Genomic DNA, 21,193 nt, shown 5'->3' on the forward strand with positions numbered 1-21,193 from the left:
ACGGCAACACAACTGGAGTTGTTTCAGAGACGCTGGATAGAAACCGACACAAATTCAAGTCCATGTGAAATTTTCTCCTTTTTTTTTTTTTGGCTGGTTTTTTTTTGTGGTTTTTTTTATTATTATTATTATTTTTATCATTATTATTACTCTCTCCTGTCACGCGTGGGGCGTCCGGGGTTACAAGAAGCAGACGGGGCCGATGTCGATGCCGAATTCCTGGTCCGGAGCGCCGACGTCCATAGGAGCCAAATCGATGATGGGCAGGCGCGAGGTCTTCGTCGTCTTGTACTCGATGACTGTCTTGCCCCAGGTGCCCGTGTGACTCTGCAGGGACACCACGGTCACCCCCCGTCCCCACGGCACGTCCCGCCTCCCCCCCGCGGCCACGGCCCGGCACCCACCGTGCAGCCGTCCTCGGTGACGCCGTAGGTGAAGCGGCTGTTGCCCTCGGCGCGGATCTCGATCTCGTTGGCGCCCTGCAGCAGCAGGGCCTTCTTGAGGTTGCCGCTGGCCTGGTCCATGTAGGCCACGCTGTTCTTGCAGTGATAGGTGACGTTCTGGGCGGCCTCGGTGGCCATGAGGCGCAGGAAGGTCAGCTGGATGGCCACGTCGGCCGGGTTGGAGCCCTCGCCGCCGTACTCGAACTGCGGGGAAGGGACGTCGGTCACCACACAGCCGCTCCGGCCCCGCTGTCCCCGCGCCCCCGCGGCCCCCGGGCTCACCTGGAAGCCGTCGCTCATGGTCTCGCCGAACCAGACGTGTTTCTTCTCCTTGGGGTTCTTGCTCAGGTACCAGTTCTTGCGGGCGATGGACGCCTGGGTCGGGTACACGCATGTCTCGCCTGTCTCCAGGTTGCAGAAGACCTTGATGGCGTCCAGGTTGCAGCCTTGGTTGGGGTCGATCCAGTACTCGCCTGAGGGAACAGGGACGGGGTCAGGGACAGGGGAAGGAGGGGGATGGAGGGGAGGGACAGCCAGAGGGATGGGAGTGAGGAATAGCCAGGAGGGATGAAGGATGAGGGTGAGGAACAGACTCAGGGGATGGAGAATGGAGGCAAGGAGCAGAGGGATGGGTGAGGGATGGGAGCTGAGAGATGAAGGATGGGAGAGACCGAGGATGAAGGAAAGAAGGAGGAAGGTGAGGAGCAGCCATGGGAGATGAGGAGAGAGGTGAGGAGGGGAAAGGAGGGAGCCGGGGGAGGAGCATGGACCAGCCACAGGAAAAGAGGAAGAAGAAGAGGAGCAAATGGGAGAGGGAGGGATGGAGGATGGAGGATGGAGGATGGACGGGAGAGCAGACGGGAGAGACAGGACAGAGGAGGGGAGGTGAGGATGAACCCGGGGGTGGAAGAAGGACAGAGGTGAGGAGCAGCAAAGGGGACAGAGATGGAGGTGAGAGCCCTGAGGGGCCAGCGGGGACCGAGGGGACACTGACCACTCTTCCAGTCGCCGTGGCACATCTTCAGGTCACGGCAGGTGCGGGCGGGGTTCTTGCGGGTGCCCTCGGGGCTGCGGATGTTCTCGATCTGCTGGCTCAGGCTCTTGAGGGTGGTGTCCACCTCCAGGTCGCGGTCGCGCATCACGTTGGCGTCATCGGCCCGGTAGTAGCGGCCACCGTCGTGGGCCTTCTCCTGGGGTGGCTGGGGCAGGAAGCTGAAGTCGAATCCGCCGCTGGGGGGGCCGGGAGGACCAGGGGGCCCGGGGGGGCCGGGGGGACCCTGCGGGAGGAGAGGAGGAGGATGATGATGGAGGAGCGGGCGGTGAAGGCGGGCGGCTCCGGAAGGGCGGAGGGGTTGAGACGTACGACGGGGCCGACGTCGCCGGTGCGGCCGCGGGGGCCGGGGGGGCCGATGGGGCCGGGCAGCCCGTTCAGACCGTCCTTGCCAGCAGCACCAGCGGAGCCGGGAGGACCCTGCGGGACAGGAGGAAAAGGTGAGCGTGGCCGTGCAGCCCGGACAGAGCTGTCCCCTCCAGCCCCGACCCACGTCCCCACGGGAAACACGACGGCAATGGCGACCCCCCGCCCCCCCTGCGGTGCCACGGTCGTGGCTGGATGTCACAGCTCATCCCGGGACTCACTCTGGGACCGGCGGGACCAGAAGCACCAGAAGGACCTTGTTCACCAGGAGAGCCCTGTGACAATCGAGGAGGAAGAAGAAGAAACGACATCAGAGGTGACATCAGCGCCTCGTGCTGCCTCCAGGACGTGCAGCAGCGTCTGCGGTCACCGTCACCCCACGGGACTTACGGGAGGACCAGGTGGGCCCTGGAGACCAGAGAAGCCTCTGTGACCCTTCATGCCTCTGTCACCCTGTTCACCGGTTTCACCTTTGTCACCACGGGGACCTTGTGGACCCTGCAGGAGGAGGAGGAGGAGGAGGAGGAAGATGAGTTGAGTGAGGTCCAGGCCAGTCACTGTCCCCACGCCTGTGGGGACACAGAGGCACCGAGGAGGACGCAGCAGAACATCACTTACAGCAGGACCACGAGCACCAGCAGGACCAGGGGGGCCAGCGGGACCTTGGGGACCCTGGGACAGGAGACAAGGGGACAGGTTAGAGCGTCCTGCACCTCCTGCTGCTGCTGGCTTGGAGCAGAACCACCCTGAGATGCTCAGGGACCCCCGAGCGGGGTGGTGGCATCCCTGGCATTGCCCTTTGCAGGGTGGTGGCCCCTGTGGCTTCCTGGGGAAGCTCCTTCCAGCAGCAAGAGCTGAGCCCGGGACCAGACCCCAGAACGGGGCCCGTTTGGGGTGTCCCCGGCCCGGGGGGTGCCAGGGGAGCTGTGGGAAGAGCATCACTTACGGTCTCACCGCGATCTCCGTTCTTGCCAGCAGGACCGACGGGGCCGGGGGCACCGGGGGCACCGGGAGCACCAGGGGGGCCGGCGGGGCCGGTCTCACCACGATCACCCTGCGAGGAGGAGGAGGAGGAAGAGGAGAGGTCAGTGTGGTCCAGCACTGCCCCATCACCCCTCCCGTGCCCCGTCAGAGCCCACTCACCTTGGGACCAGCAGCACCGTCACGGCCGGGGGCACCTTCAGCACCGGGAGAGCCCTAGAGGGAGCAGAGACCCCCGTTAGGGGTGGGAGGTACCGAGGGTCTCACTGAGCCCCCCACGGGCAGCCCCCATCGGTGCCCTGAGCGGGCACGTCCTCAGCACGGGGTGGTCCGTGCCCCCCCGCCCCCAAGGTCACTCACTCACCTCGCGTCCGGCTTCTCCGGGGGGTCCGGCCAGGCCGGGGGGGCCCATGGGACCGGGGGGGCCGCGCTCGCCGGGGGAGCCGGAGGGACCTTGTTTGCCGGGTTCACCCTGCGGGGGGACACAACGGGGGGGTCAGACACCGCTGGACACCCACCTCGGGGAGGGGACGGTGTCCTCGGTTCCCGGGAGCCCCCGGTACTCACGGAGGGGCCGGGCAGCCCAGGGAAGCCTCTCTCGCCTCTCTGTCCGGGGAGACCGACGACACCGCGCTGGCCGGCGATACCTTGGGGTCCGGGGGTGCCGGGAGCGCCCTGCGGGGACGGACAGAGCCTCAGGGCGGGGGCAGCGGCGGGCGTCACCCCCGCGGCGGAGGGGACGGCGAGAGGGGGTGACCCGCAGAGGGGTCGGGGCAGGGCGGTCACTCACGATGGGGCCATCAGCGCCGGGGGCTCCCTTCTCGCCGGGGGGGCCGGGGGGGCCGGCGGGTCCCGGCTCTCCGGGGCGGCCAGCGGGGCCGGTCTCACCGCGGGGTCCTTTGCCACCTTCTTTGCCGCTGGGGCCGGGCGGGCCGGGGAGGCCGATGTTGCCCTGCGAGGGGGGGAGGCGGTGCCGTCAGGCCGGGACCCCCTCGCTGCCGGCTGAGGGGCGGCCAGCGGTGTCCCGGTGCCAAGTGGGACAGGGCGCAGCACCTGGATGGTGCCCAGCACCTCCTGTCCTGTGCCCCCAGCACCAGCCCCCCACATCTCCCCCCCAGGGGTACTCACAGAGGGGCCAGGGGGTCCAACGCGTCCAGCAGCACCAGGGAAACCAGTAGCACCCTGGAAGGGAGGAAAGCTGGAGTCAGTGGGGTTGGATCCAAAGGTCCAGGGGACAATCCCCTGGCCGGGGATCACACAGGGAATCCCGGTGTCCCGGAGGAGAGTGCCCACCAGGGGGGCTGATTTTGGGGGTATAAAGGCAACCCCCCCCTTTTCCGCTCTATCTCCTGCTGGGATGAAGCCACCCCCCTCTGCTGCCATCCCCAGACGTTTTCGGGGAAGCAGAGCTAAAGAGCTAAAGCACCTTGGGGTTGTTCACAGCCGTGGGGGGTCCCCGAACTCCCCCAAATGCCCCCTCCCCACAAGACCGGTACTTACAGGGGGTCCAGCGCTTCCGCGAGCGCCTTTGGGACCGGGAGCACCAACAGCACCCTGTGGGGAGGAAGAGGAGGAAGAGGAGAGGGGTGAGCTGTGCTGTGGAGCTGCACCCCAGCCAGTGGAGAGGGTGAGGGGGGGCACTTACAGCAGGTCCAGGAGCACCAGTGGGGCCGGCAGGGCCGGGGGGACCGGCGTCACCCTTGGCTCCAGCATCCCCAGTTTCACCTTTAGCACCAGGCTGGCCGTCAGCTCCCTGCAGGACAGGGGGACAGGGTCAGTCCGGGGGGCTCAGCAGCACCCTGGGGAGGGGGAGCGGACCCCCCGAGAGGGGGAAGGCGAGGCCGTCACACTCACAGGGGGGCCAGCAAATCCAGCAGGACCGGGAGGGCCGGGCTCGCCGCGGTCACCCTGGGAAAGAGAGACGGGAGGGAACAGCGTGAGACAAGCAGGGGACGGCCACCACGGCCACCAAGGAGCGGCTACCCATGGCAGGGCCATCTCCGAGGGTAGGGGACACTTACGGGAGCACCACGAGCACCAGTGGGACCAGCAGGACCGGGGGGACCGGCTTCACCCTGGCAAAGGGGAGGAAGAACAAAAGAAGGAGGATCAGGGCTGTGGCGAGGAGGTGGCGGTGGCTGCCTGGACACGCCTGTCCCTGCGGGACGTCCCTACCTTGTCACCGGGAGCACCAGCGGGGCCGGGGGGGCCGATGGGACCGGTCAGGCCTCGGAGACCGTCCTTGCCAGGAGCGCCATCAGCACCTTTGGGACCGGGGTCACCCTGGGGGAGGGACACGAGCGTGGGTTACAAGGACAGGTCCCTTGCAGGAGTTCGCCCCTCTCTGCACTGAGACATCCCTGGCTCTTCATCCTCGCTGGGACAGGCTGGGACCATCCTCCTTCTCCTCACGAGAGCTGGGCTCTCACTGAGGGATTGTCCCCAGGGGATGGGGACAGAGGTGACACAGAGCATCCCCTCCTCAGGGCGCTGCTGCCCACCAGCCTTGGCTCGGGGACACATCCAGCCCCGAGGGGATGATGAGGGGGGCACAGGGATGGTGGGGAACAGGTGACCGGGGGGACCCCAGGGGTTTGGGGACACAAGGGGCTCGGGGACACGTACTCTGTCACCCTTGGCGCCTGGCAGGCCGGCAGCACCACGTTCTCCGGGCATACCCTGCAGACCGGGGGGCCCTTGGTTTCCAGGGGCTCCGGGAGCACCAGCATCGCCCTGGGAAAGAGGGAAAACAGGGAATAGTGAGATGCCAGCACAGCAAATCCATCCCGGCCTCAGTCCCAGCCGAGGGGGTGAAGCCAAACCCAGCCACCTTCACAGCCGTGCCCCACAAGCTGGGGACAGTCCCCGACACTCCCCGGCTGGCACCTACCTTAGCACCATCGTTACCGGGAGCACCGTTAGCACCACGGGGACCTTGGGGACCGGGGGGGCCTTGAACACCGCGTTCTCCAGGGAATCCTCTCTCACCCTGGGGAGAGGAGGCAGGAGAGGGCCCGAGGCCGTCAGGGGGGTTTGGGGCACTTTGGGGTGCCCCGAGTTCAGGGGGACACAGAGGGGTTCAGCTTACCCTGGCACCGGCGGGACCGGGGGCTCCGGCGTCTCCGGGGACACCCTGGGCAGGAGGGAGAGAGTGACGAGTCAGAGGGGAACGGGTGGCACTGGGGACACTGGGGACACTGGGGACAGGCAGAGGGGTCCCCGGGGCGCCCCCTGGGATCCCTCATTCCCTGGGTAGGGCTGGGATTCCCACTGCTCCCCCACTGCATGGAGGACATCACATGGAGGGACCCCACCAGCAGCCCTTGATGTGACCCGGAGAGGGGCGACGGGGAGGGGACAGGAGGGTCCCCAGTGCCCACACTCACCTGCTCACCAGGCTTGCCAGCCTCGCCAGGGGGGCCAGCAGGGCCGGGCAGACCCTGGGGAGGAAGAAGAGGAGCCATGAGCCATCACGGAGGGGATGAGGGAAATGTCACCCGTACCCTGGGGGCTTTGTCCCCCTGCTGGGAAAGGGGACACCCCTCACCTGGAAGCCAGGAGCACCAGCGGGACCTTGTTCACCTCTTTCTCCAGCGGGACCCTGGGGAACACAGGACAAGCATGGAGGGGGGCAGGTGGCTCCCGAGCCCCTTGTCCGGTGGCCGGGCACGGCCGTGGGTGGCCGCGGGCTGGGGGATACTCACGGCGGGGCCGGGGGGACCTTGGGCACCGGTTTCACCGTCTTTGCCAGCAGCGCCCTGGGGAGGAGGGAGAGGAGGGTGCTCAGAGCGGCCCCCGCACGGCTCTGTGTCCCCCGCCCCCAGGCTGGGCGTGGGCCTGGACACGGCCACGGGATCCTTCGAAGGCAGGGAGACACCGCGGCGAGCTGCCCGCGGCCACGTCAGCCCGCTGTCCCCGCTCCAACACCGCCGGTAGCCACCGGGACGGGATCCCGAACACCTCATCCCGCTGCGGCCTCGGGCCTGGAGCCTTCCCTGCTCCGCTCGGCCACCTCACACCCCATTCACACCCCATTCACACCCCATCCCGGCTGCCCCGTGCCAGGGTGTCCCTCCCCGCCACCCCATGCCCTGGGTGATGCTCCCTGCCACCCTCCCTGTCACCCCGCACCACGGTGACCCTCTCTGTCACCTCACACCGGGGTCACTCTCCCTGTCACCTCCCCCGCCCTGTCTGTGCCCCACCCCACACTCACCACGGCGCCGGGGGGACCGGGAGCTCCTCTCTCGCCAGGTTTGCCGGGTTCGCCCTAAAAGCAGATCGGGATGAGCCCCGTGACGACACCGGGGAGGGGGGACAGGTCCCCTGAGCTCCCGGCTGGTGGCGGTGGAGGCAGGCGGGGTCCCTCAGGTACGGTGGCACTCACCGCAGCGCCTTTGGGGCCGGGGAATCCCATCACGCCGGCCTGGCCTCTGGCTCCGGGGGGGCCGGGGGGGCCGGGGCGTCCGTCTTGACCAGCGGGACCCTGTCGGGGGGAGCCAGCGCCCCGTTAGCTGGGCTCGTGGCGAGCCAGGGGAGGAGGGGACATCAGCGGGGACAACTTACAGGGGGGCCGGTCTTGCCGTCGGGACCGGGGCTCCCGGGGCTTCCAGTCAGACCCTGCGAGGCAGCGGGAGGGGGGGGTCAGGAGCTCAGGAATCCCAGGGGATGCTCCAGAGAACGGGAGCATCCTGGAAAGCGGCTCCTCCGTCGGTACAGAGAGCAGGACAGCCCAGTGCCCGTGCCGACATGGCTCCGTGTCACCGTGTCACTGCGCCCGCTCACCTTGGCACCGGGGAGTCCGGGTTCCCCGGGGCGTCCAGCTTCACCAGGAGATCCTTTGGGGCCAACAGGGCCGGGGGAGCCGCGCTCGCCGGGGGGACCCTGGGAAGAGGGGACAGGGGTGACCCAGCTGCAGGACAGCAGCCGGGGACCGGGACAGAGCCGTGTCACCGCAGGTGGCAGCGACACGGAGACGCTGTGGCCACTGCGTGGGCACAGGTGACAATGCCCAGAGTCCCCACAGCCCCGCTGACGCGACTTTGTCCCGCAGATGGACACGGGCACCCACCTTGGGACCAGCGATGCCATCACCACCAGGGAAACCGCGGCTGCCGGGAGCACCCTGCGGGGGACACGACAGGGTCAGTGTGGGGACACGGGGGGACCTCGGGGGGCCTGGGGGTGCAGGGGAGGGAGGTGCCAGAGTGGGACATGGCCACCAGTGGGAGCAGCCTGAAGGGGCTGGGGATGTCACCACCGTGTCCCCAAGCTCACGCAGGGTTCGGCCGCTGGACACGGGGAGATGGGAGGAGGACGGGGATGGGGACAGGGGCATGGCGGGGGTGGGGACAGGGACGCTGCTACTCACACGTTCGCCAGCGGGGCCGGGCAGCCCAGCGGGGCCGGGCTCACCACGGGCTCCTCTCTTGCCTTCCTCGCCAGCAGGACCGGGGGGGCCTTGGACACCAGCGGGACCCTGGAGAAGGAGGCGAAGGGATGAGGACCCCCAGGGGGGGCCGGAGCCAGGAGGGGCCGCGCCCCCAGGGACACCTTGGGGGGTCACTCACGGGTTCGCCTTTGGCACCGGTGTCACCCTTGTTGCCTGGAGCACCGGGCTCACCCTGGAGGGGAGAGAAGAGGGAAAAGGTTTAACACCGGATTGAAGAGCAGAGGGACCCTCGAGTCACGTCCTGATGAACCCTCAGAGGGACAAGGGCCCTGCATCTGCCACCGCCAGCAGCGCCCTGCCCTGGCAGGGCTGAAGGGACCATGGGACACCTCAGGAGGCACCTCCAGGTGCTCCAGGAGGAGCTCCAGGAACTTCCTGGAGCAGATGAGAGGACCCAAGCCCGGGAAGAGGAGCCCAGGGATACTCACGGTGTTGCCCTTGGGGCCGGGGGCACCGCTGGGACCCTGGGGTCCGGAGGGACCGCGGGCACCGGGGAAGCCGGGAGCGCCAGCAATGCCAGGAGCGCCCTGCAAGAGGCACAGGAGGCCGTGAGGAAGCAGCACAGCTCCTCCTGCCCCAGCCGGGGGGGGACACGAGGGACACTCACGGTCGCGCCCTTGGCACCAGGTTGGCCGTCAGCACCGGGGTTGCCCTGCGGAGAGAAGGAGGAAGAGGAGGGTCACGGCGGGGCTGGCAGGACGCGAGGCCAAAGGACAGGGAGCCCTCGGATGTCACTTACAGCTGGACCGGCAGCGCCAGCAGGGCCGGGGGGACCGGGCTCACCGCGGGCACCCTGAGGACCTTCGCTGCCACGAGCTCCCTGGGGACCGGTCTCACCCTGGGGAGGAAGAGGAGGAGGAGGAAGAGCCGTGAGCACCAGGGGCGATTCCGTCTGCAGCTCCTTCCCGTGCAGGCACAGCCGGGAGAGGTGCCCGGCACACGGCTGGCGATGTCCCCACGTGTCCCCCTGCCCCAGGCAGTGCCAGTCCACGGCACTTCGGCCTCGGAGCCCCTTCCCTGCCCAGTCCTCCCCCACCCCACGCTCCCAGCGCCCCCCAGTCCCTCCCAGCCCAGCAGAGTCCGGCAGGCCCTACCTTAGCACCAGCGGCACCGGGGAAGCCGGGGGGACCAGCGGGACCAGTGGGACCCTAAGTGGGAGAGAGCGCGTGAGTCAGAGGGGGGATCCCACCCCACACCTGGCGCGGGCGGGATCCCCAGGCGGCAGAGCCCTGGCTCCCGGCCAGGATTCCCCATCCGGGAAGCTGCAGGAGGGTGGACGGGGTCGGGGGTACTTACGGGGGGACCGGCAGCACCGGGAGCACCGTCATTGCCACGAGCACCCTGGGGGAGAGGGGACACCGTGAGTGGCGCCCACGGGTGGGACAGGTGACCCCCAGCCCCCTGTGCCCCAGGCAGGGGTCTCAGCCCTACCCATCCCAAATACTCACAGCGGGGCCAGATGGGCCGGGACGGCCTCTCTCCCCGGGAAGACCACGAGGACCCTGGGGAGGGGACAGGACAGGTTTAGGACACGTTTGGGTCACCTGGTGGACACTTCCCGCTTTCTGAGCCTCCTCCCATCCCTGTGCCCCCCCTGCTGCTGCCCACGGTGACGTTTCCAAGGGGTTGAACCCCTCCCGCCCCATTCCCTGGTGGATCCCTGAGGAGGAGCTGGATCCCCATCAGGTGTCACCCCCATCCCTGTCCCCTCTTGCCCAGAACCCCCCACCCCCCCGGGTCCAGCACTCACCATCTGCCCAGGAGCTCCGTTCTCTCCAGGGCTGCCGGGCTCTCCCTGAGGAGGAAGGACACCATGAGGGACCTGCTCCTTGGGGAGGAGGGGACAGCAGGGACATTGCCAGGACAGGGGTGACACTGCCACCACTCCTCACCTTGGGGCCAGCAGGTCCAGGCTCACCCTTGGCACCATCCAGACCACTGAAACCCTGGGGGGCAGGAGGGAGAAGAGGTGGGGGGTCAGGAGGGGACCCTTGGTGAGGTCAGGGGTCCCCCGCCCCTGAATGTCACCAGCACGGGGGGGGGGGACTCACTCTGTGTCCCTTCATGCCTGGCAGGCCGGCGGTTCCGGGGAGACCTCGAGCACCCTGGGGGAAACGAGAGGTGGTGATGGAGGTGCTGGGGGGGCTGTCCCCACGCCACAGCACCCTGTCCCCAAGGGGGGGACAGCTGGGGGTGTCTCCTCGTGTGTCTCACCTGGGGGCCGGGGGGACCCCGCTCTCCGGGGCGGCCAGGCTTGCCAGCTTCACCCTGAGGACAAGGACACCGCGTTGGTGGCACGTCCCCAAGCCAGGCAGCTCCTGCTCGCCTGGGGGGGCTGGCAGGGCCACCAGGCCCCAAACTGGGGAGGGGACCCCATGGACAGGCCACTTACATCATCTCCGTTCTTGCCAGGGGGGCCAGCTGGACCTCGGGGACCCATGGGGCCCTAGGAGAGAGGGAGGGCAGGGATGAGGGTGCTGGGGGTGACAACTGCCCCCTGTCACCCTGCCACCCACCCTGGGCAGTGCCAGGCCCTGCCAGCCCCACTCCCATGGATCCCAGAGCAGGGACAGTGTGGCCACAGCCAGATCTGGGAACAGCAGCACTGTCCCCAACCCCAGGGGACATCAGCTGGAGCAGCAGGTGACAGCACTCACAGAAGCACCGGGCTCTCCGGGTTCACCAGGGGGGCCTTGGAAACCTTGAGGACCCTGTGGGGAAAAAATAAAGAGAAAAAAATGGGTCAGAAAGTGTGAAGTTTGGGTCTGGATCCCCCAGTGGCAGTGGCGGTGTCCTTGTAGCAACAGGATGTTGTCCCCACGTGCTTCTGTAGCTGGCAGGAAGGGTGGGACATCCCCTGACCTGTCCCACCACCACCCAGAGGGGCCCTGGGGGTTGTTTGTCCCCAAACCCAAGTGGACAGGAAGAAGTGACACTCACAGGAGCACCGGGAGGGCCAGGGAGACCACGGGGACCAGCTGGGCCCTGGGGAGAACAGAAAGAGAAGAGGAGTCAGTGCCTTGTCACCTTGTCCCTGTCCCTGTCCCCATCACCACCCCACTGATGGATCCACTGGGCCCTGTTGCCACCTCACCCCCAGGCCACTGCTGTCCTCACTTCCACCCCATCACTGTCCCAAAACCACCTCCTCCCTGTCCCCATCACCCCCTTTCCTTGTCCTCATCACCAACCACTCCCTGTCATCACTGCCACCCCATTCCTGTCCCTACTGCCATGTCCCCATTGCCCCTATTGCATTGTCCCTATTGCCTGTCCCCATTGCCACCCCAACACCACGTCCCCATCCCTGTTCCCACCTCCACCCATCTCTTGTCCCCACTGCTACCCCATCCCGGTCCCTATCCCCGCTCATTCCCTGTCACAATCCCTGTCCCCATCCCCACTCATTCCCTGTCCCTATCCCCACTCATTCCCTGTCCCTATCCTTGTCCCCATCCCTGTCCCCATCCCTGTCCCCTCCAGGCCCAGCATCCTCCCGTCCCTGCCATGTCCTGGTGCCCAGTGACATCACTGGCACAGGGAGGGCTCCTGTCTCCTTGCCCAGCTTCATCCCCACCCACCCCCTGTGCCCCTCTTGTCCTCCCATGTCCCCCCGTGTCCCCTGGTGTCCCCCATGTCCCCGGGCTCACCATGGGCCCGGGCACGGCCATGCCTCCGGCCTTCTCGTCGTAGCCGTAGGACATTTGGGGCGCGAAGTTCTGCGGGAGAGGGAGAGCAGGGGGTGAGCGGGGCACGGGACCCCCGGGGAGCTGCGCCACCAGGGACCCCCCCACACTCACTCCGCCGAGGCCTGGGGGACCGGGAGGGCCGGGGGGTCCTGGGAGTCCGGGCTGTCCTGGGATTCCATCTCTGCCGGGGGGGCCGGGGAGTCCCTGCGGAGAGAAGAGGGAGTGAGCTCCAGTGGGGTGAGGGGGTCTCTGCAGAGCGGGGGGCTCTGGGGGCAGGAAACACCCACCCTGTCTCCTTTGGGGCCGGTGTCTCCTTTAGGACCCTGTGGGGCAGAGACAGAACAGGTTAGAAAAGGGGGGCTCCAAATATGGGGGCGGGGCTGGTGTGAAATTTGGGGGGCTGCGTTTTGGGGAGCCCTTACCTCTACTCCAGCACTCTCTGGGTAGGCAGGGGAGGCTGTGGGGGGAAAAAGGGGGTTCAGAGCAGCGCAGCATCACCCACCCCACACCCATCCCACAGCCCAGACACCCGGAGGGGGGGGGAGGGAACACTGGGCCCGCCGGTCCCCGGGGGCGCTGGGACATCGCTGGGGGGGTGTCGCGGTACCGTCGGTGTCGGGACAGATGGGGCAGCACTCTCCGAAGGGGATCTCGGCGTTGGGGCAGTCGGAGGTGTCCTCGCAGATCACCTCGTCGCACAGGATGTTGCCGCTGTCGCAGACGCAGATCTGGCACGGTTCTGGTTTCCACACGTCCTTGTCGTTGTACGTGAGCCCATCCTGGATGCAGCTCCCGGTTTGGACTGGGACGGGGCGGGAGCGGCGTCAGGAGGGGCGGAACGGAGCCTGCCCGGCTCTCCCCCCTCCCCTCAGCCCCCTCCCCGCTCCCGCGGCGCTTCTCCCTTCATCTGGTTCTCATCAGCCCAGCGCGGTGACACGGGAAAAGCTCCACAATAAACTCTTCCCACATACGCTGGAATTTAAACAAAAAATCCCTCCAGCCACTCGCTCCGTGCGGATGGGGCCAAGGCAAACAGCCCCCAGGGCAGGGGGGTCCCCGTCACCCGTGGGGAGCGCGACAGGGACGGGGCGGGGTGGGCTGGGGTGGGATGGGATGGGTGGGATGGGACGGGGCGGGCTGGCCCCAAAGTCTGGGCTGAAATTAGATCCAGGCGGCTGCGGGATGCGGCTGGATCGGGCCAGATGGGATCGGGGAACGGGAGGCCAGAGAGTGGAGGCGGGCGGGGGCTGCGTGGGGAGGGGAGCGCAGGGCGAGCAGCCAGGCCCGGGGGTGGCCCCACGGTGGGGAAGGGTCCTGGGGTGGGGAGGGGGCGAGGGGCTGCACCAGCTCGTGGAAACCCCACACCAAAAAAAAAAAAAAAAAAATGCAAAGAGATAAAAAAGGAAAAGGGGGCAAAAAAGGCAAAGAAAAAGGAAAAAAAAAGAAAAAAAGATGTAAAAAGAAAAAAAAAAGAGCAACTGGAAAATGTAAAATTCTTCTGGAAAAAGAAAATGCAAAATACAGAATGGGAAATGAAGGGCGGAGAACGGGAAATGGGGAATGGAGAAGGGGAAATGCGGGATGGGCATTGTCAGTGCAAAATGCATAATAATAATAACAATAATAATAACAACAATAATAATATTCATAATTTTTTTTTAAGCACCAAAGAAGTTCCCCAAAAAAAAAGGACAAAATTGGGCAAAAAGCGATGGGCACCGGGCCCAGGGTCCCCCCGTGTCCCCTGGCGCAGGTGGCAGCGGGGCACGGGGGCCGTGGCGTGGGGGGTGACCCCGGCCGTGCCCCCGGCCCGCGCCGCTGGCAGCCCCCGCTCCCCCGGCTGCCGAAACATTTTGCTTATGAATCATCCGAGACTTTTCTAATTCTTTCCTGATGGCTTTCGCAGATCCCGGGGCTGGGCCCCCCCCTCTCCCTCCTCTCCCCCCTCTCCTCTCTCCCGCGCTCTTTCCCCCCTTTCCTTTCCCTTCCCGGCCTCCTCCTCCTCCTCCCCTCCGTCCCGGCTCCCTCCTTCCCCGCCGGATCCTCTCCACCCTTCCTTCCATCCCCGCTCTTGGCAGGGCGCCCCGACTCCTCACCCCCACAGCTCCCCTAAACCCCTTTTCTCCCAACCCCAAACCCCCCGAACCCTCTTCTCTTTTCTTTTTGAATTTTCCCCTCATTTCCCTGCTTTCCCCCTAATTCCCCTTCTCCGCTCCGCACGCCCACCCCGAGTTCCTCCTTGCCCACCCCAGGGCAGCCGGACCGGGCGTTGCCGGTGCCGCCGGACCCCGTCCCACCCCGTTCCCCGCGTCCCACCGGGGTGAGGAGCATCACCCAGCGCCCACTACTCACTGTCTTCCTCTCCTTGCCCGCGGGTGAGTAGGACAGTCGCTGCTATCAACAGCAGTGACCGAGAATCCACAAAGCTGAACATGTCTAAATATTAGACATGTAGACTCTTTGGGGTCTCTTTTGTTCTTAGCTTGGGGTCATACGGGGCCGATCCAACCCTGGAGCTCCAAATCCAGACCCCAGCAGAAACTTCCTACTGCCCTTTGCCCACTTCTCCGCCGGCCCTTTTATACGATGCTCCGCCGGCGAGAGGTGGGACCAGGCGCGAGCAGCGGATTTTGGACGGCCCCCTCGGCCAATCAGAGGCACCCAGCGAGTCGGGGGGCACCCCCTGCCCCCCCCCGGGCCGTGTGTCTGTGCACACGCAAACACAGGCGAGCACACGCACACACGGCCGAGCACACGCGTGTGCTCCGCAGCGGGGCAGGGGCCGGGATGGCCGGGCCGGGGCTTACGGGGGGTTTGGGGTGCGGATTTTGGCGGGGGTTGTGATTTTGGGGGGGTTTTGCACACTCGGAGGTTCGGCAGGGCTGGGTGGGTGGGGACAGACGATGTGGCACGTGGCGCTTTGGGGACCCCGGTGCCACGCGACGCCAGGAGCTGCAGCAAGGCCCTGGAATCCCCCCCCCCCCCCCCCCCCCCAAACAGCCGCCCTGCAGCTGGGACACCCCAAAACCCACCCACGGCTCCCCACGGGAACCCTCCTCCAGCGGACCAAACCCCAGCACGGTGCAGGGCCAAGGCCACCCGTCCCAGAGCATCCCTTGGACGGTCCCCAAGAGCATCCCCTGAGGGACCCCAACCCCGCAGCCCCTCCAAGAACCACAGACACCCCAAACCCCTCCCCCAAACCCACTCACTTCGTGGTTTTAGCCCTTTCTTTCCCTCTTTTCCCTTCCTTTCCCTCGCTGCTCTCGCTCCCCTCGCTCCCCCCCTGGCACGGCTCCACGGCCGTTTCCACATTTGAAGGAGCCACGTTGGTTGGAAAAAGCAAAAGCTCCTGGACAATGATCCACAACCTACCGTGCAATTTGGGGAGGGTGTAATTACAGCCAAAAAAATCCACGTCTGTACCAGGGCCGGGAGCTCGGGAGCGGAGCGGGGAGGGACACGGCCAATGTGGCACCCGCGGGAGGGGGAGCTCCCGCTTTCCAGGGGGGCTTTTTAGGGAATGGGGTGGGAAATGGGGCTGGGGGGGAGAGAAAAGGTGGGTTCAGCCCTTGTGCCCCCCACGCTGTGCTGAGGGGCTGTGGGCTCACGGGATACTGGGAGCACTGGGAGCACTGGGAGCACTGGGAGCACTGGGAGCGCTCTGCTTGTCCCTCCTGTCACTGTGCTGAGGGATTGAAGGCTTGGTGGAATACTGGGAGTACTGGGAACACTGGGCTCACTCTGTTCCCCACCACTGTGCTGAGGGCTTAAAGGCTCATTGGAATGCTGGGAATACTGGGAGAACTGGGAACACTGGGCTCAGCCTTCACACCTCCATTCGTCCCCCCCACCAGGGTACTGAGGGCTTGGAGCTTCATTGGATTACTGGGAATACTGGGAGAACTGGGCAAACTGGGCTTACTCAGCCTCTGTCCACCCTGTCGCTGGGATTGAAGGCTCATTGGAGTACTGGGAGCACTGGGAGCACTGGGAGCACTCCGCTTGTCCCTCTCGCCACTGCGCTGAGGGCTCTCAGTCTGGTTGGAATTCCGGGAATTCTGGGAGCGCTGGGAGAGCTGGGCTCAGCCCTCACACCTCTGCCTGCCCTCCCGCCACCGTGCTGAGGATCAGTGCAAGACTGGGAATACTGGGAATACTGGGAATACTGGGAGCACTCCGCTAGTCCCTCCTGCCACTGTGCTGCCCACTCAGAGGCTCAGTGGAATACTGAGAATACTGGGAATACTGGGAGCACTGGGAGCACTGCAGAGTGAACCCACTAAGACATTCTTTGATTTTCTCCCAGGAAAACCCCAAATCCGTGCAATTTAACAAGGAAATAATGGGGGGGGGGGGGGGGGGGGGGGGGGACGACACAGGACACGTCACCCCCCCTTGGTGCCACCGGGAGATTTTGTTTTCTTGCCATTAAATTTAAATATTAAATAAAACACACTGGAGGAGGGCTGGGGGGGTCACACGTGTGCCCACGCCGGTGTCCCAGCCCTGTCCCCAGCCCCATATCCAGCCCCGATTCCACTCTCCAGCCCCGATTCCATTCTCCAGCCCTGTATCCATGCATCCGAGACACGTTGCAGGCGAAGCCTCCTCCAATCCTGCCCTGGCGACTCGAAAAGCCCTGGCCGGGCTCCAGGCTGAAGATGTGTCTTTAATTTTTGCAGCATGACAGAAAAGAAAAGAATGTCATCGGCCTGGGTGTTTTTTTTCCTTTTTTTTTTTTTTTTTTCTTTATGTATATATGGAGAGGGAGGGGAAAAAAAAGAAAAAGGGGGGAAGGACGGGATGATGCCACCTCATCAACCCCCGGCCGCCCGCCCCAGGAATGTGGGACAAGGGGTTGGGGGCTGGGAAAAGGGAAGAATTCCCACTTTGAATTAAAAAAAAATAAAGAAGAAGAAGAAGAAGAAGATTATGAAAAAAAAAGGCTGGAAAAGTCATTAGGATCCTCAGAAACGGGATGGGAGACGCCGAGCGCAGGCCTGGGCTCCTGCAGGATTTTGGGTGCTCGGGGCGGGGGCACCTACCCGGGACCCTCCCGCTCCTTGGGGGTGTCGGGGACGGGGGTGCCCCACTCAGCCCCCCCTCAGCTTTTGGGGGAATCCCAGAGCTTTTCCCGCATGTTCCAGACTGGTTTTTACTGGTGCAAACTGGGCATGTGGCCCAAGGGGTGGGAATGGAGGCGGCCACCCCAAAAAGATGGGGGTCACCCCAGAAACTTGGCCGTCACCCCAAAAACTGGGAGATCACCCCAAAAAATTAGCGGTCGCGCCAAAAAAGCTGAGGGATGCCCAAAAATGCAGTGGGTGCCCCAAAAGTTTATGGATGCCCCAAAAAGCCGGCGGGTGCCCCAAAAACCCTTTGGCCACCTCCGGGCCAGGGGTCGCCCCGAGGGTGGGGGGCGAGGATGAAGGGGGGAAGCCCCCCCACTCCTTTTGGGTAGGACGGACGGAAAAAGGGGGTGCGGGGGGGGTTTTGGGGGAGGGTGCGGGGTTTGTTTGCCGAGGAGCTGGAGCAGACAGCGGCATCTGGAGCGAGTTAACTCCTCCCGGCAGCCCGGACACATGGATCGGATTAATTCCCTTTTTTCTCCCCCCGCGCTTCCCTCGGCAGCCCCGGGAGCCGCTCCCGGGCCCTGTGTCCCCCCCGGCGCCCCCTCCCCATCCCGCACCCACAGGACCCCACTGGGGCGTGTCCCCCCCCCCTCTTGGTGGCCGTCCCGGTGAGGGTGAGGGCGGTGCCCTGCCGGGAGGTGACACGCAGGTGTTTGACCCCACAAAAGGGGGGTCCCCACGCTGATGTCCCCAAGGGAGCGCGGTGTCCCCCCAAACCCACCGTGCCACCACCAGGAAGCCCCTTTTGGGGGGGGGGGGTGTTTCTCGAGACCCCCCCTGCTCAGACCCGATCCACGCGATCCTCCCCCCCCACTTGTCACCTCCCCATGGGGACGTGGTGGGCGACGCGGTGCCTCAGTTTCCCCCTCCGCGGCCGCAGCCCGGCACCGCCCCGGCTATTCCTGGTGGCCTCCGGCCCTGGGCGCCCTCAATTGCGGCGTCAGGGCAGAACCCCGTAATCACGGCCGCGACTCCCGGCTATTTCCAGGGAAAATTGCTTAAATTGGCCTCCGGGATGCCAACGCCGCTCCTCCCTCGGCGGGGGCACCGCCGGCCCGGGGGGCTGCAGCGGGGTGGTCGTGTCCCCACCCAGGACCCCCGGGCTGAGGAGGGGACCTGGTTCTGCTCGGCCACCTGGGATGGGTCCCGCGGGATGGGGAGTCAGGGTGTGACCCCTCCCAGGGGCTGGGCCCCTCCTGGGGGGCTCATCCCCCCCCTGCACCCCCTCACCCCGGGACCTGGGTCTGGAGCAGAGCTGGGGGTATCTGGGGGGGGGGGTTTTGGGTGTCGGGGGGCTCTGGAGGGTGTCCCAGGCCGGGAGCAGCCGCCCAGCTCTGGGCTCGCAGAGCCCGGATGGAAACTCTGAGGGACGAGCTCCACGCCGAACATTTTCCGTTCCTGACTCCCTTTTTTTTTCCTTTTTTTTCCCCTTTTTATTCCTCTTTTTTTTTTTTTTTTTTTTCCCTTCTCCTCCTCCTCCTCAGTTTCATTGAAGAATTCGCTGCCCCCACCCCCAGCCCGGGGGCAATCCAGGGAGGGGGCGATGCTCCCCAGTCCGACCCCGGCCGGGCCGTGAGCCTGGGGGGATGTGGGGGTATCTAGGGCACCCCAAAGTCCCCCGGGGAGGGAATTCCTCATCCCTGAACCCTAGGAAAAACATCCCCGGGATGTGCTGGGTTCATTCCTTGTGGGGATGGGGACAGGGATGGAGACAGGGAGGGGGATGAGGCGCGGTGGGACAGGGATGGGGACAGTGCTGAAGACGGGATGGGCACAGGAATGGGCACGGGGAGAGGCTGGGGCTGGGGACAGGAATGGGAACGCGAGCGCTCCCGCGCTGCCGGCGGCTCCGGAGCCTGGCTGGGAGCTCTCCCGGTGACCTCATCGGCCGTGGCTGGACCGGCGCCCGCAGCCCGGCGGGGACGGTGGCTCCGGTGCCACGTGGCCGCGCCGTGGTGCTGCCAGAACCCGCCTCGCACCCTCCGCCGCCCCCATCGCCGCCCCCGCGAGGCAGGGGGGGTCCCGGGGGTCCCCTTGGGGAGGGCTGTACCCCAAAACCTTGGTGCAAGGGGCTGAAAACCCCAAGAGCCCCGCAGGGGGGTGGGGGTGAAGGTTTGGTGGCTTTGGGTGGGGGCAGAGCTGTGGAGCATCCCCTGGATCCCAAAGGGCTGAACCGGCACCAACCTCCCCCCAAAAGCTGCCGGGTTGAGGGGGGTCTGACTGCCAGCGGGGAGCCAGGCCTTGGCTGGGGCTCCTGGATTGGGGTTGGGGTATTTGGGTTGGTGGGAGGAGCTGTCGGGGTGGGGTCCTCAGGTGGTTTGGGTGCTTGGGTTGGTGCTTGGGGTCGATGGGTTGGGGTCCTCGGGTTCCTGGGGCTGTTTGGGCTGGGTGGTTACTTGGGGTAGAGTATTTGGAGTTTGGGGTTTAGGGGTGTTGGGTTGGGGTATCTGGGTTGGTGGGCTGGACGTGGTTGGGGTTCGTGGGTTGGGGTATTTGGGTTATTGGGCGTTTTGAGTTGGGGTTCTCAGTTGTTGGGGTTGGGGGATTGGTGGTTGGGGTTGGTTGGGGTATTTGGGTGGTTGGGGTTCATGGATTGGGGTATTTGGGTGGTTCGGGTTGTTGGGTTGAGGGGCTCTGGGGTGGGGGTCTGAGCCCAGGAAGAGCTGGGGCCGGGCAGGGGGCGCGGGGCTGGTGCCCCCTCAGCGAGGGTCCCTCCAGCTGGAGCTCGGCCCAGCAGCAGCGATGCTCCAGCTCCAGCTCTTCCGCCTCCTCCTCCTCCTCCTTCTCCCCGGCCCCACGTCAGCACCTTCCTCCCGGCCCTCCCTGCCTGCTCCCCCAGTTCATCCCAGTTCCCTGCCAGGGGATGGGACCGGCACAGCCGGGGGGGTTAACTCTTCCCTCACAGCCTGGGAGTGTCCCCCCGTCCCTCCCGGGTCCCCCCCAGCCCCACGGAATCCCCCAAACTGACGGGGCTCCCCCAGCGCCACCGTTATGCCCCCGTCCCCACGGGGGCCCCATTCCTGATGGGATGTCCCACATTCCTGCAGTGTCCCCCGATCCCCATAGCGTCCCCCCATCTGCACCGGATCCCCATTTCTGGTGGGGTCCCCTCATCCTTTCCATGTGCCCCCCATTCCCACGGTGTCCTCCCCATCCCCACGGTGTCCCCCCCCACCCCCGCCACGTCCCTCTGGCAGCGGGATTCGGCCGTCGTGGAAATAGAGCGGGGGGGGGGGCGGGCTGGAAGGGGGGGAATTGGGGCGAAAGGGGCGTGGCGTGACCGCGTGGGCGTGGCCTGCTCGGGAGGGGGCGTGGCCCCCCAACAAAAGGTTTTCGGAGCGATGAAACTGGGGCAAAGCCAAAAAACTTTAAAAGTCTTCCCCTGCCCCCCTCCCAAAAAAAAACCCGCCACCCACACCCGCCGGGCTCGTCCCTGGCCCTGCACACGTGTGAGGGGAAACTGAGGCACGGCGGGGCCGGGGGTGTCCACGGTGTCCCCACGTCACGGGCGGGGCCGGGGACCCCCCCGCGGTGCCCGCACAGACCCCGGGAGAGGCAGCAGAGGGGCCAAGGGGGGCTCCCGCTCCCCATCCCCCCCCCCCGCCCCACGGGGGAGCCCCGCGGGGAGCGGCCGTGACCCCCCCACACGGGGACAGCGGCGGTGGCGGCCCGCGGGGACCCGGCCGGTGCCGGGACATTCCTCCGGCCGCTGCCCCTCCCTTGGCGGGGCGGCTCTGCCGAATCGTGGGGCAGGCGCAGGCGATGCCCTTGGCTCCCACCCCACCCCTGACACGTCTCCGGCACAGCCTCCACGTCGGCAGCGGGAGGGGGGCCCGGGAGCCGTGCCGGGAGCTGGGGGGGCCGGGGGGCCGCGGGGGATCCCCCGCCTTGTGCCGGGCCGGGCCCCACCCTGCTCACCCGGGGGGGGGCTCAGCTCAGGGACCACCCGCCCGGACAGCGGCCCGAGGGGCTGGCAGGGGACCGGGCAGGGCTGGGGACACCGCCACTGGCAAGGCGGGGACGTGCCACGCTGTGCCATGGGCAGGGCTGGGGACAGTGCCACCGGCAGGCCTGGG

The 21,193-nt window shown here is 66.2% G+C and overlaps 1 protein-coding gene across 1 annotated transcript; it reads right to left on the reverse strand.

The window, feature by feature from the left end:
- Positions 1 to 180: 180 nt before the first annotated feature.
- Positions 181 to 19,112, reverse strand: COL1A1 (collagen type I alpha 1 chain; the record flags this gene model as incomplete). Its single annotated transcript, XM_082297271.1, has 51 exons — positions 181 to 327; positions 405 to 647; positions 726 to 916; positions 1,438 to 1,720; positions 1,807 to 1,914; positions 2,082 to 2,135; positions 2,251 to 2,358; positions 2,479 to 2,532; positions 2,807 to 2,914; positions 3,004 to 3,057; positions 3,206 to 3,313; positions 3,409 to 3,516; positions 3,632 to 3,793; positions 3,970 to 4,023; positions 4,342 to 4,395; positions 4,487 to 4,594; positions 4,696 to 4,749; positions 4,863 to 4,916; positions 5,017 to 5,124; positions 5,467 to 5,574; positions 5,732 to 5,830; positions 5,930 to 5,974; positions 6,228 to 6,281; positions 6,389 to 6,442; positions 6,546 to 6,599; positions 7,058 to 7,111; positions 7,229 to 7,327; positions 7,408 to 7,461; positions 7,627 to 7,725; positions 7,913 to 7,966; positions 8,213 to 8,320; positions 8,412 to 8,465; positions 8,722 to 8,820; positions 8,901 to 8,945; positions 9,033 to 9,131; positions 9,388 to 9,441; positions 9,590 to 9,634; positions 9,742 to 9,795; positions 10,044 to 10,088; positions 10,186 to 10,239; positions 10,345 to 10,398; positions 10,508 to 10,561; positions 10,686 to 10,739; positions 10,951 to 11,004; positions 11,234 to 11,278; positions 11,944 to 12,012; positions 12,094 to 12,186; positions 12,270 to 12,305; positions 12,405 to 12,439; positions 12,590 to 12,784; positions 19,097 to 19,112. The coding sequence occupies 51 exons, from the start codon at positions 19,110 to 19,112 to the stop codon at positions 181 to 183; spliced, it is 4,296 nt and encodes a 1,431-aa protein (XP_082153397.1).
- Between the last annotated feature and the right edge of the window lie 2,081 nt (positions 19,113 to 21,193).

Source organism: Coloeus monedula (assembly GCF_965178545.1).
Source record: "Coloeus monedula genome assembly, chromosome: 26".
In the NCBI taxonomy this organism is placed as follows: domain Eukaryota; kingdom Metazoa; phylum Chordata; class Aves; order Passeriformes; family Corvidae; genus Coloeus; species Coloeus monedula.